The sequence below is a fragment of the Passer domesticus genome, chromosome 2 (genome assembly GCF_036417665.1).
Source record: "Passer domesticus isolate bPasDom1 chromosome 2, bPasDom1.hap1, whole genome shotgun sequence".
Taxonomy (NCBI): Eukaryota; Metazoa; Chordata; class Aves; order Passeriformes; family Passeridae; genus Passer; species Passer domesticus.
In genome coordinates, this window is record NC_087475.1 from 65,253,515 (window position 1) to 65,268,088 (window position 14,574).

At 40.6% G+C, this 14,574-nt stretch overlaps 1 protein-coding gene across 1 annotated transcript in view; it reads left to right on the top strand.

The window, feature by feature from the left end:
* The window catches only part of FOXO1 (forkhead box O1), a 60,632-nt gene extending 51,514 nt beyond the window's left edge, over positions 1-9,118 (top strand). The window contains exons 2-3 of the mRNA XM_064408926.1: positions 3,783-5,139; positions 5,529-9,118. Coding sequence (XP_064264996.1) covers positions 3,783-5,126 — 1,344 coding nt within the window. The 3' untranslated portion in view covers positions 5,127-5,139; positions 5,529-9,118. The remainder of the gene's footprint in view (positions 1-3,782; positions 5,140-5,528) is intronic.
* The last annotated feature ends 5,456 nt before the right edge of the window (positions 9,119-14,574 follow it).

Below are 14,574 nucleotides of genomic sequence, written 5' to 3' on the forward strand. Positions count from 1 at the left end.
TGTCCATTCCTCACTCTCCCTTTTGGTGGCTCTCATGGCACTCCGCTGGGATGAGAGCTGCCTGTGCCCATGGATGAAAGTATGAGGGTGGGAGAGACCATGAGCACTTGTAGGTGCTTTTCCAAATTTGGGGTCTTGCAGTGCCCCAGGTAATCACGAATCCACAGCTAGGTCCTGCTTGGAGAGGTTTGCAGTTGGATTAAAGAGGAGCTCTGCTTTTCTCTGCTTTTGGTGCTCCAGGGTCTGGGGTGGAAGAAAGACAGCCAAGTGTCACTGTATGGTCTCACTTCAGTAAGTACGATGTTGTCAAGTTTAACAGAGCAACTGAGTTTTCAGGTGGTTAGTGAAACATCAACCCAATTTACTAAAAAAAAAAATAATTAAATGCCTCAACTTCAATTGGGATAAGGATATAATTTTTCTCAGCAATTAGTTCAGTTTAACTTAAGTTGCGTGTTTTGCTATTTATATCTTGGGTTTAAATACAGTATTGGATATTGGTAGTGCTGTTGGAAATGTCAGAAGTACAGCTGAATTATATAAATATGTAGATTCAAAGGAATAATTATCTTGGCTTCATGAGTTTTATTAGCTGGGATGTGTTCTTCACATTGCACATAGCTGATACTGGTTTTGCGTATTTTGAGTCTTAAATCAGAAAGTAGCAATAAGCATATCCACAGTTCCTGGTCTGAATGCTGAAGTAAGTGTACTTTATCTCAGAGGCAAAAACTCAATCCCAGGAAGCTCTCCACAGGTGGCAGCAGCCCTGCTGCCATCCTGACCCAGATTTTGATAAAATTCCAGTGCAGTTACGCTCAGTGCGGACTGCCGTGAACTGCTGCTGTGCGAAGACCTGCTTCAAAATGCAGATGCTTGCTTTAGGAATTATTCAGGCCAGGTTTTGGGAGGCTTTGCTTCAAAGTCCAGGTGAAACCCATGGCTGAAGGCATCTCCACAGCGTGCTAGGGCTGGTGGTGCTGCCACACGCCCCAGCCATTAACAGCTGCGCCATTCCTCCCGCTGCCAAGATCCACTGCTGAAACTATACTTTTTTATCAGGTCATGTTTGCATCTGGCAAGGATTTGTAGACACAACATCATTAACAGCAGTGCATATTTTCACAAGATTTACCTCTTCAACACTTTTTCCAAGTTAGTAAATCATAGCTTCTTTAATGTCCTGCTGGCTGCGTGAAAAACAGGAATTTATGTAACAAGCTCTGGGCCGCAAACCTTTTCCTGTTAGGAAAATTTTTTTTTCATTGCTGGCAGAGTTAGGAGACAGCTCTGTTACTCAAAGAGCGACCTCAAATGTCCTCAGTACAATAATACCAGATTATAACATTTTTGATGACTAAGGAATAGCAGCGATTTCTTAAATATTTAACACTTGTGTAGCAGAGAAGAGGGAGCTGAGCCTCATCACGGTGTTTTCCCTGACCGATGTTTTGTGTGTTTGGTATGACTATTTTGATAGTAAACACTGATCCTGAGCCAACCGGGTATGTTTACAAAATACAGTAAAAAAAATGAACTGGCGCAGGAGGTTTTTTAATCAACAGCCGCACAGAGCAACTTTCTTGCGACATTTGTAGAGCTGGACTTGGGTCAGCCACAGATTCGTCTGTGGCCCTGGAGTGAAAACATCGGGCTGCGCCAGGCCGGCCTCACAAGGCTTCCTGGCCAGCCCCTGGGGCTGTGGGCAAGTCCAAAGATGGATATCCAGGCTTACCCTCCCTATGTGTTAGCTGCACCTGGTGCAAATAAAATTCCAAGGCTTTCCCCAGCACCCTGTTGCTAGATTAAAGATAGTATTTTGATTGTAAGATTACCAGAAGTGAGGAGATACAGTCCTACTTTACAGTTTCTAGGACAATGGCTTCCTTTTGAAATTGATTAAGAAAACACTCAAATCATAGAGTCATCATGGAGTCTTAGAATGCTTCGGACTGAAAGAGACCTTAAAGACCATCTAGTTCCAATCCCTCCTGCCATGGGCAGGATTACCTTCCACTAGACCAGGTGGCTTCAAGCCCCATCCAGCCTGGCCTTGAATACTGCCAGGGATGGGGAATTTTTGATGGTGTCTGTTTAACAACTTGTCAAGATGGTTCTTCGGAGGAGAGGCTGGAAAGGCTTCTGAGTTTGGCCACATGGTTTGACTAAGTGCTGTGCTGGTTGAACAGTCAGTGCCTTGAGGCCATGCTCTGCCATCTTCTGATGTTAGGGAGCGTCTCATGCCCCTGTTTGGGGTGAAGCTGTGCTTCTAGGGGCATGGTCTCAAGTCAGTATAACCTGCAAGGTGTTGCAGGACTGTAACATCTCCTTGCTGCCCTCATCTCCTGAAAGTTTCCTCTCTGATCCCAGAGTTACCACTTCTGTAGAGCTCTGCAGATGGCCAGTCCTGCTTTGTCTGTTTGGCTTTCCATGGTCCAAAACATAACACAGCTCTTGCAGGGAATTTGAGCCTGTTGTTTCTGGTTTAAGCCATGAGATGACTGTGTCTGGAATGCCTACTGAAGATCTTTAGACAAGTTGCTGAAAATTACTATGAATGGAAGGCAGGTAGTGAATTACTGATTTCTCTGCCACTGAGGTCTAATTTCTGGTTTTACACATTTATTTCATGTGTTGTTTTGTGGTTCCCTCCTCCTTGTTCTGCATGAATTGCAGTCCTAGCGTAGACCATGGTACTGTCTCACCCTTCTATTAACATCTATGGCTGTCTATTTCAGCACTCTTTGAACTTGTGGTCTTTTGTTAGCAATTGTGTCAAGATGCAGGAAAAGTTTTCTGTTGATACAATGTTTTTTACACATGCTCAGCAGAAAATTATATGAGCAAAATAGTTTTTTTTACAGCTTGGTAGTGCAAAGATTAGTCTCTTGTTAACAGGTCAGCCTGTGGCCTTCCATTTTGGATTTTTTAAAATTTGTTTGTATTTAAGAACAAAACATGAAACATTACTCATAGCTGAGGAGGTCAAAAAAAGCTCCAGTACCTCTGGCCATACTTGGCACAAGATATTTGATGCCTTCAGGTATTTGAAGAGTCAATTTTGGATGTTAAAATGTTGATTTTGAAAGATAAAGATGGTTTTAGAATGAGGGTTTCATTACAAGCTTGTCTGTGTTCTTTACATGCCTTTATCTTCTATGATTTCTTCGGAAATTTATGATGTTTACCTATAAAAATTAGAATTTAATCCTCAACTGGTTTTCTAGATGTATTTTCTCATATAACACAAGTGATATAAGCCTCACTAATGCCCAGTGGAAATAGTGACAATTTGTATGTCGTGTGTGTGTAGGGTTTTCGGATGTGCAGGACGAGAATCCATTATAAGGACCATAGGACAGGATTTAACATTCCTGAACTTTGCATAAAATAATAATTTAAAAAAATCCATAAATACAGCCAGATTCTCTCATTAGATGACTCACTTCAGTTATCTTCTTGATCTTCTGGCTTATTTTTTTCTCCTTTATGTGGAATTTTTATTTCAGAACAGTTCCTGCTGTTTTATTGAACTTTTTATAATGTCAGATGCGATGAAGGCAGATGACAGACAAATTGACATGGCGACTCTTTGCAAGCTTGTTTCAGCCAGTTCAGAGCGATGAGCAGATAAAAGAGGTTTCCAGGCTGGCATGTTTTCTTATTTAATGATTATTCCTGTGTTTTCTAACAAAATGAGAGTATGCTTACAAAAGCAGATGTTAGTATGCCATAAAAGATGCATGTCTTCTCCATTTCTTACATGCTATTCTGTTTTTCAGAATTCAATCCGTCACAACCTGTCTCTGCACAGCAAGTTCATCAGAGTGCAGAATGAAGGAACAGGGAAGAGTTCCTGGTGGATGCTCAATCCTGAAGGAGGGAAGAGTGGCAAATCTCCTAGGAGGCGAGCAGCGTCCATGGATAACAACAGCAAGTTTGCCAAAAGCAGAGGCAGAGCTGCCAAGAAAAAAGCAGCCCTTCAGTCTGGTCAAGAGGGAAATGGTGACAGCCCCGGATCACAGTTCTCAAAGTGGCCTGCAAGTCCCAGCTCTCACAGTAACGATGACTTTGATAACTGGAGTACATTTCGACCTAGAACAAGCTCTAATGCTAGCACAATTAGTGGAAGACTTTCTCCTATTTTGCCAGAGCAAGATGACCTTGGAGATGGGGATGTGCACTCCATGGTATACCCATCATCAACCACCAAAATGACTTCTACTCTACCAAGCCTTTCAGAGATGAGTAATTCTGAGAATATGGAAAATCTTCTGGATAATCTCAATCTCTTATCACCTAATACATCAATGACTGTGTCAACCCAGTCTTCATCTGCCACCCTGATGCAGCAAACACCAGGTTACTCATTCGCGTCCTCGACCACAAGTATAGGTTCACCAAATCCTGACTACAGGAAATTCACTTACGCTCAAGCTAGCATGAGCTCTTTGTCCCAGATTCCTATGCAGACTCTCCAAGACAGTAAATCAAGCTACGGATCGATGAGCCAATACAACTGTCCTGCGGGACTTCTGAAGGAGTTACTGACTTCCGACTCTCCGCCGCACAACGATATCCTGGCATCGGTGGACGCTGGCGTTTCCCAGGCTGGTGGCAGGGCGCTGGGCCAAAGCGTGCTGATGGTCGCCAACTCGGTGGTGCCGAACTACGGCAGCCAGCCACCCCACAACAAAATGATGAACCCCAACGCCCGCCCTCACCAGGGACATAACCAGCCAGCGCCTGCAGTCAATGGCCGTGCCTTGTCACACACAGTGAACACCATGTCACACACGTCGGGGCTAAATCGCCTGTCGACAGTGAAGACTTCGTTACAAGTGCCTATGAGTCACCCGATGCAGATGAATGCCATGAATCCATATGCCCCTGTTAACAGTTGCAATGGCTACGGGAGGGTGGGAATTGTTTCCCTCCACCAGGAGAAGCTTCCCAGTGACTTAGATGACATGTTAATTGAACGGTTGGACTGTGACATGGAGTCAATTATCCGTAATGACCTTATGGATGGAGAAACGTTAGATTTTAACTTTGACAGTGTATTGCCTAACCAAAGTTTTCAGCACAGCGTAAAGACAACCACACACAGTTGGGTGTCAGGCTAGGATGTAGTAGGAGGTAAGCTGTGCCTTTTATAATAAATCTGCAAAACAGCTAAAGGGAAAAGAAAGAAATGTCAAGATGCTTAAAATCTGGGAGTTCTTCTGTGTTGGCATGTGAACTCCCTTGGTAACAGTCAGTCACTTTCCAGTCCTTTGTTAGTTTGAGAATCAGGTTTGCACTGGTGCATTAGGACTGTCAAGTACCGACTTCGTGTACTTCATGTGGAGCGCTAATGTTTTGTCATCGATGTTCTAAACAAAAAACTTGCTGGTTACTAGCCAGTAATGAGTAATTTTTTTTCCACATTTAAATATCTTTAAGCTAGCTTGAGCATATTATAATAGATTTATTCATCTGTTGTGAATGTTAATTTGTTCTTTTTGTTGTTTTTTCTTTCTTCCTAGGCTATGGTTAAATTCTCCAGACTTGTCTGACAGCAGGAACTGAGAAAAGCAGTACAAAGATGTCCTTCACCTTTCTTTTTAATTTTCTTGACAACGTTGTGCGCATGCACTAACTTTTTTGGGTTTTTTTATTTTCCTTTTGCCTTCCTTTCGTCAGAGTTGGCAGCAGAGAGAGTATTTTCCTGTACAGGATGTTTGCCCAAGGTTTGCAGGTTATGTGCTGCTGTAGATAAGAACTGTGCCATTGGAAATTTCGTTACTCTGAAGTGCCAAATTCACTACACCATATAATCACAGCAAAGACTCTTACTTACATCATGTTGTGCTTTCGGTTTTGTACAGTATGATCTGTAGAAGAAGAATTGTTTTTTAAGACTATCTGTTTCAGTCTAAGAAAAGTTTATAAACTTTTGTAAGAATACTGTGATGATCTCATGCCCTAAGTAAGTTTAACCTTCGTTGATGTTACCTGTGTTTTGATGAATTGAGATAACTGTGGACTTGCCTTGCAGCAGTACGAACTGCTTTATTTTACTCAAAATTGCCACACATTTCATATGGGAATAGAATAGCCTGTTAAATATGATCCTACTAAACTCACTGACTATTCAAAGCAACCAGTAGGTTAAATGCCATTTGATAATTTACCTGTATTTGTGTAAATTTATGCAAGAATATATCTGGATTTCATTGTCAGATTAATCACTTTATTGTTGGGATTAAGATAATTTTTGGAATACTTTCCAAGTTATTTTTCTTATAATTAAAATCTACTTTTGTTACATAGGCAACTTTAAAAAAAAAATAAATCTGAGATCTGGCAGCATTCATAACCGCTTCATTTTGTACAGTATTTTAACTGGATTAAGTACATGTTTTTATAAATTTCCCTAGCACTTGGGAGTGCTAATAACGGAAAAGCTTGATAAGGATCTTGAATACAAAACATTTCTGTCCCTTTTTTTGTTGTGTGATGTATAAATATAGACAACTTTATGTTTAGAAATATTTAATCAGTTTTATATATGCATTTTTAGAAATGTCATCTGCTTCTATTACCATTTTAACTACCACGAAGTGTTAAGTATTCATTGTTAAGATGCTTGTACAATGCTTCACATTTATATTTATTTCATGGAGGTCTCATAATGTTTGTGCAATCAAGAGCAGGACCTTTTGCGGAAAATTTGTAATTGTAGCAAAATTAAGGACAAAACTGTCATTTGTCTTAGCACTAGTTTTAGGGTTCATCAGTGTTTCTGTTGTAAAGCAGTACATTTGAAGAGGCAAAATGCTACTTTTGAGTGGGAGGCTAAAACTTGGACTTTATTGCAGAACAAAACATTACTTTTTTTTCAGAAAGATGAAGTAAGTGGCAAAGTTCTACAAATGCGTGAGGCTTAAGATAGGGTACAGGATTAATAACAGAGATCTTTTTCTGTGGAAAAACTTGGTTTTGCTGGAGTAAGCACACTGACAGCTATCTGAGGACTAGGTCTTAGAATAAGCGATTTCTGATTTTTTGTCATTGCAAGATGCAGTTTTCATGGATGTGTTAATAAGAGGCCTCACCTGTCTTTTCACTGGTTGCTACACAACATTTGTGTTACAGAAATCCTTGGAGCTTTTTTTTATGCGCGGACAGAATTAACAGGTGGGGGTTTTTTTGCTAGGGCTGGCTGTTATGAAGAAGGGGAGATACAAATTTTTCTTTTGTGTAAATAGCTCACAACCAGAAAATGTCCTAGTTGAAACTCATCTTCCCTGTAGTGATGGTGTATGGTGGAGAAGAAAACAGGATGTCCCAAGTAAATGAAGTTTAGGAACAAGCCATCTATTTTATGATCCTGATATGACTTTCCTAAGGCTCTGCAATGTATTTATTGATGTGCTAGCATTTAGCTCCCTGTTGGACTTAAATCACTACTAATTACAGCTGGTCCTACTTTTTTAGATATGTTATTAAAGTTGTCAGGCAGTTCCAGAGGCTGATGTGATACAGGATCTTCCCCAGCGTGAAATTGGTCTTTGAACTTGTTTTGAGCAAAATCAAATGTTCTTAGTGCCAAAGCCTCAGTGAAGCCACCTGCTTTTACAGGCAAATATCTCCAGTAGCATCTTCACCATCAAATGCCTGGTCTCTGAAACATGGTAGTAAATCCTGGCAGTGGAGCAAGTGGAGGGCTCATACAGGGGTTTCTGAAGATCATTCTATCTGCTGCATTTGCAAAAATGTTTGCTCCCAAATAGGCACTGATACACATAGGCCAAAGTTGTCATAAAATCCACCTCTGCATGTAAAGAAAGCAGTAATCAATTTTATGCTCCGTGGGGATGCAACTGAACATGCTACATTTAACAGTATACCTCCTGTTTATTATTTACTGCTACTGTATAACTTCCTGTAAACAGCAATTTTATTCCTTTCCTTTTTTACCTATGAATAACATAAATGTAGCCTTACCTTAATTACAACAGTCTGTAGAAAGCCCTTTTAATTATTGTGAGAAAACGGTTGTAGGTAATCAGAGATTTGGGCTGCATGGTCTATTTGGCATTTTTTGAGGTTTGTTTTTTTTTTCATTTTGAGGGGTTTTTTTGTTCATTTGTTTGGGTTTTTTTTGGTTTTTTTTTTTGGTGCCATTCTAATGTTTTGCAATTGTAATTCTGGAATACTGTGAAGTTAGTGAAGGAGCATGTTGTCTGCCTTGAAGACAAACATTATGTGACCTCTAGTTATGAATCCTTTTTCAGTAAAAGTACCAAGTTTCTGGAGTAACTTAGTTTGTCAGAATTGTTGTAAATGATTGGTTTGTGAATTGTGCAGATGATCTTACCTATGCAGCCTTGTTTTTGACTTTTCTCTGGTTTGTACTGTTATTAAAAGTTTATTGTATTATAGAGCTGTTGAGATATTTTAAATATAAAGATGTATTGTTTCCATAATATAGCTATATGATATATGTTTAGGTAGTAGATGCATTAATTGGAAAGCTCTGCTTTGATAAACTGACAGTTTGCCTACACTTATAAGCAAAAATCATATTGCTTAGTATTGGCTTAGGTCAACAGAGCATCCCTGAGGAGTTAAAATTGGACCAATTATAAAACAGTATAAAATTTGCACTTGTTAAACCACTGGATGTATGTTAGTACTTTTTTATTTTTTTACTGATTTGAAATTCCTATTTTCATTATGAAATTGCTAGGATTCTTAATTTATGACTGATTTTAAATAAGGTATTCTCATTATTATTATTATTATTTTGGTAATCGTAATGTAAGATGCAGCATGGTTTATGCAAGCAAAAAGCAAATTATTCAACATGAAAACTGGCCTCTTTTTTGAAGGTGTTCCACAAACCAGCAATATCTGAGAGATTGGCATGTACATACTGCTAGTTCTATTTGCAAGTGGTGTGACAGCTCTTCAACGCTTCACTGCTCTGACTTAGTCACATTGCAAAATTAAAATTCATACGTGGATATTTTCAGAAAAAGTGCCTGATGTACTTCTACAGACACATGAGAACAATCCCTGACAGTTTGTTGTATAAAGCCATAAATGTATATAAATTATGTTAAAAAGATTTTGTGTCCTTTCTTGTATACAGAGAATGAGATTTGTACCAGGATTCTACTTGTGATTAGTAATCCTTCTACTGAGATGTTGTCGTAATCACTTTCCTCACCGTGTACTCTTTTTAATGATGATGATCCCATTTGGACAATCCTGATGGCATTAGCAATTTTATACAGAAAAATACCTCATGGTACCAAGTCTTGCCTGGTGAGATGATAACATATTAATGAGCAAACACTAACTGCAGAATAGTTAACAAATTTTCCATTACTTGGTAAAAAGGAATTTTTGCCTCTTAGCCTTGCTTCTGGATTTGGAACTGTAGCAGGTACAGGAACCTAATAGGGCTGTGTTACCAGTGTTTGATCACAACCTAGTGTGCTAAAAGTAACTTTGTTTACAAGTCTTTGAGACTAAACGCAAGAAGAATCCATGCCTGACTCCCAGGGCTCACGAGCCAGCTTTGTGTAGAGGTGTGTTGTCACTGGAAGGGGCACAGAGCGGCGTCAGACCGTGCTGCCAGTGCTTCAACAAGAGTAGTTCAGAGAAAATGGCAAAAAAGTCCTGAAATCGTTTCAGAATGGGTATTTGTAAGTATAAGCTCTTAATAAAATTGCTATGACATGAGATGGTAATTAGTGTATCAGAATGTTATGTAATACATTATTAAAGAATAATAAAAAAGGGGATGTTAACATCCATCAAACCACAGGAAAGAATTAGTCTTTTAGTCCAAATTACATGTTAGAACCTAATGCTATTAAATATGGAAGAGAGCGGGCCCAAGTTCTCTTGGTCCTCTTTCCCCTGGTTTTTACCTCTGCCCCTCCAGAAGGCTGTACCTTTTCTCAGAGTAAGTTTTTTCCTTGCTGAACATTTGCCAGCCTTCCTGGTGCTGCTCCTTTTGCAGCCATGCTTCAGGCTGTGGTGATGGGAGCGCTGCTGATGTGAGTGAGTAGGGAGAGCAGGAATGTCTCATTTTTTTTTTTTTTTAAATTTTATTTTTTTTAAATTTAGATTGTGTTTCAAAACAGAACTGGAAGAAAGGATGAGAGGCTGCCAAAACAGACAGCCAATAACACCCACGCCACAGTTGTCTTGTGAGGCCCAGATCCCTGCTTGCCTGCAGGTGGGGAGGGAAGGGGTGGCAGAGAGCAGGCTCTAAGTGAAGTGCTGGCAAAAAAAAAAAAAAGTTGCTGGCAGTTTGATCTTAAAATGAGCAGAGGTAGACCCAAAGAACATGAAAGAACTAATTGCATGTAAAAATGGAAATATTTTAAGATAGCTGAAAAATGATTTCTGCTTGTACCTTGCAGTTCCCGCATTATTTTAGCTTCAGCCTTTTTCCTTCAGTGTACATTTTGGAGGGTTTTTACGTGTTAGGAGAAGCTGAGGATATCTTCTCTGACATTTTCAAAAGCCTGACTTCTGGAATGAGAGTGTTGTAAGATCCAAAGATACTCTATTTGGGTGTTCATGAGGCTGTTTTTGGAAAGGATGCACATCTAATTGGTACATGACTGGTTACTGTTGTTAAGAGAGATAGTTGAAGCTTGTCTCTTGAGAAGGGACTGGCTAGCAATTTATGCCAATCTGGCAACAAGGGATTTGAATCTGCTGATCAAGCAGGAAAACCTCAAAGCATCTTTGTGCTCTGAGTCAGTTCTACATCATTGTAATAAACATGTTTTTGTGTAGAAATGTTAACTACTATATCACCTCAGTTGATAATCCAGTTAAAACTACAAATGACATTAGGTCTTGCAGCCATTTATTGTGCAGCTGGTGTGCAAATATGGGATTTGTGAAGATCCTTGGAAGGAATAACTTGCAGTGATCAGTGCCTGTGGTCATGCCCACTGCTGGAATTGCATGCAAATCCCTGTTCATTACCTGATTATGTTTTGCTTGGGGTAATGTTCTGGCATGTGCCAAAATGATAGCTAAAATGAGGAGGCAGGGACAGCGCCCCATCTTACTTTATGTTCTTCTACTTGCTGTTGGACCCTGGGGCATGCAGAAATTTTGCATGTATTTTTTTTCAAGTAAACTTCTTGTGGGGATGTTTATCACCGAGATGATGGGAAAAGGGATGAGGGCTTCATGCAGTACAACTGGAGGAGCATTGCAGGAAGCTTCTGATGGGTATAATAGGGCTGTGGAGGGAAGAATCAGACAAAGAGCTCATTCATAACTTGGAACCTCAACATTTTATATCCTTCCTCTCTGCTCATCTTCAGTTACTCATGCCATCCTTAAATGAAGGGGCTTTTCCAAGAAAGATGAGTTGAATGTTGGTCTCTTCTCATAAGTAACAGTAAAAAAGAAGAAATGGCCTCAAGTTGCCCCAGGCGAGATTTAGTTTGGATATTAGGAAAAATTTCTTCACCATAAGGTTGTCAAGCATTGGAACAGGCTGTCCAGGGAAGTGGTTGAGTCACCATCCCTGGAGGTATTTAAAAAGCCGTGTAGATGAGTCACTTAGGGACATGGTTTAGTGGTGGACTTGGAAGTGCTGAGTTAATGGTTGGGCTGGGTGATCTTAAAGCTCTTTTCCAACCTAAATGATTCTATGATTCTATGGTTATATTTCCTTCTCAGTATCCTAGAGTGACACTACCTGAGCAGGCAACAGCCCAGACCTTCCACAAGTCTTGCTGGGTTTCCAGGGAACTCTGTTTGGCAGGAATGTCTAAATTGTTTCTGAAATATTCAATCAACTTCAGTAAAGTCAGCAGAGTTCATGGAAAAGCCCATTATAAAAGTGTATATGCATTGGAAAGAGGGGGGAGCGATGAGAGATTCTGGGATGAGAAAGCTTGTTAAGTGGTTGCTTTAAAGACTAAAGAAGACTGGATTTTCTCTAGGGAAAGGGCTAATGTTGCAAATAAAAGAGCTTTCTTTTTGATAGATATTGAAGTTGTGTCCAAGAGCAACCACAGACAGCATAAAATCCTGGCCTGAGTTGTTGCTTCAGTTTTTTTGACCAGGTGAAAACAAGTGGTGAGCTGTGAAACCCTGTGAGTACTGGAGTTTCATTTCAGGAGTCCAAATAAGTTACCACTTCCTGCTCCTCCCTTTCTACCTCCTCCCCACCCCCCCCCCCTCCCCCCCCCCCCCAGTTTCTCACAGTTGAGAGAAGTGTTCCTGTTTGGTTGAGGTGTTTTAATATACCCCACTCAGAGAAGCTGGACTAGGCAAGACTCTGTGTCCTTCTTTCCATTCCCCAGAGTGATGGCTGAGCTCTGCTAAGGAAGTTCTTTTCCTCCTCCTTTCCCAGCCCCTAAAACAGATCTCTTTATTTAATGTCCAAATGATCCCTGAAGCCAAAGTTCATTCCCAGGAGCCTTCATCCATTCTTAGAAGACTCCAGGAGCCCTTTGAGGTGGACAGTTTCGTCTGGTTGTGGCTCTCCTGCTGGGAGGCGCTTCTAAATTGAAAATAGCCTGGAGATGACAGGGGAGTCCCCAGGAAGGGGGCTTTTCTTGGAGCCATCTATCTGTTCCACTGCTGGCCCTGTCCCACCCAGCCTCAGCGTCCTGTAACCCACTCACTGACCCTTGTTGGTCTGCAAGGCAAGACTTTGACAAGAGGGTTTTCTGAATTAAGGTTTCCATGTCTTGTTTTGCCATGGGCAAACCCTTCTGGTGTGTAAGCACATCTGTCTGGAAGTTTATTTTCAACATAAAATAAGAAGTATAGAACTCTTTCCTACAGGTTCCTTGAGCTGCTGACTGTCTCCATCTCCATGGTCCTGGTGTGGTAAGGCAAGAACCTGCTGGTGACTGAGAAGAATGCCAGGCAGATAGGGATAGTAGTGACTAATTATACTGAATATGCTGGACTCCAGCTGCTGGGGTCCTGTTGCTTGAATGGGTCCAGGTATATTAAGTTAAAAAAATGATGATGCTGGTCTCTGCAAGAGTTTTCAGCATATTTTGTGACTAGCTGATAAACCAGCAGACATGATTGTTGATAAATGTGGAATAATGCACAGGGAGAAGGGGAAAGTGAGTTTAGCACATGGATACATAATGAACTGTGGATGAAGTGTTACCACCATGAGAAGAATCTTAAAGTCTTTGAAAGGATTTCTTGCAAGACTCAGCTTAAAATTAACTGTGGACAAAAAAACCCACAGGAGCAGTAATAGTAGAGAAATAGAAATAATATTAATAAAATAATGGAAATAATTATTTCTAATAATAGAAATAATGGAACTGGCAGAGTCCATAGCAGAGATTAAATAGCAGAAGGGATGAGTGAGGGTGGGTATAGTTGAGTGAGGTGATAGCGGTTTGTAAAACTGAGTGCTGTGGAGAAGGTGAATAGGAAGTGATTAATCAGTATTTCTAATGACACAATTGGAGGTACCCAGTGAAATGATCAGGCAGCAGGTTTAAAACAAGAGGAAGTACTTCTTCACACACTATTATTAAAATTTGGAACTCATTGACATGGGATGTAGTGGAGGCCAAAAGTATAAACGGATTCAAAAAAAGATTGTACAAATTAATAGAAGATATGTCCATCAGTGGCTACTAAATACAATGGTCCGGATGTGGCCTTTAGCTCAGGAAGCCTCTAAATGGCCAGTGCTGGAAGCCTGGGGCATATACCAGGGAAGGGATTACTCAGTCTGTGTCCTGTCCCTTTTGCTGTTTTCTCCTCTGCATCTGCTGCTGGCCAGTGTTACTGACTGCACACTGTTCTAAGTGAGCCTTACAAGGGTTGTCTCCAGAGTCTTAATTGTGCTGGGAATAAGTACAGCCAGAAACAGCTGCCTGACACCCTTCTGTGCAGAGATTTCAAACCTCCACAAGTCCTTTTCCAATTCTCTGTCAATGGTCGCAGACATTATGTTGGGTGTCTTGCTTGATACCTCTCACCAGGAGGCATCAACTGAGATTATGTCTCAACATAATATGCTGTGATGTAACAAATGCGAAATACCTGGTTAGATCTTTAAACTTTTAGGGCAGAAGAAATTGCACAGATATTTGTCAAGAGGAAGACACAGCAGAAAGAAACAAAATCTCTTCATCCCAAGCAGCTGTTCCCTTGCAGCTCTGTGGAGGCTGTGCTAAGGGCAGGGATAAGACAGTGTTACAGATCCATCCTCCCAACCACACCCATGACTAAAGCACTACCTTTTTTTTTTTTTTACTTTGTTGGCCAGTAAGGAGTTAAAGTCCTTTCAAATGTGGGCATTTGAAAGCCTTTCAGAGATACTCAGCAGTGATGCTGGACAGTGAGCCTAGCAGTACTGGTGTAGAAGCAGTGGTATGTCAGTAGCAGGGTCTCCTCCCGTGCTGATAGCCAAGGTCAGCCAGAAGCAAAATGTGTGTGAAATGTGCAGTTTTAAAAGCACATTTAAATGTGCTTTTTAAAGGTCTTAATGATGCTGAATGGAGTTCTAGTGGAGGATAGAACAGCATTTTCTTGCCAGATCTATAGTTTGAG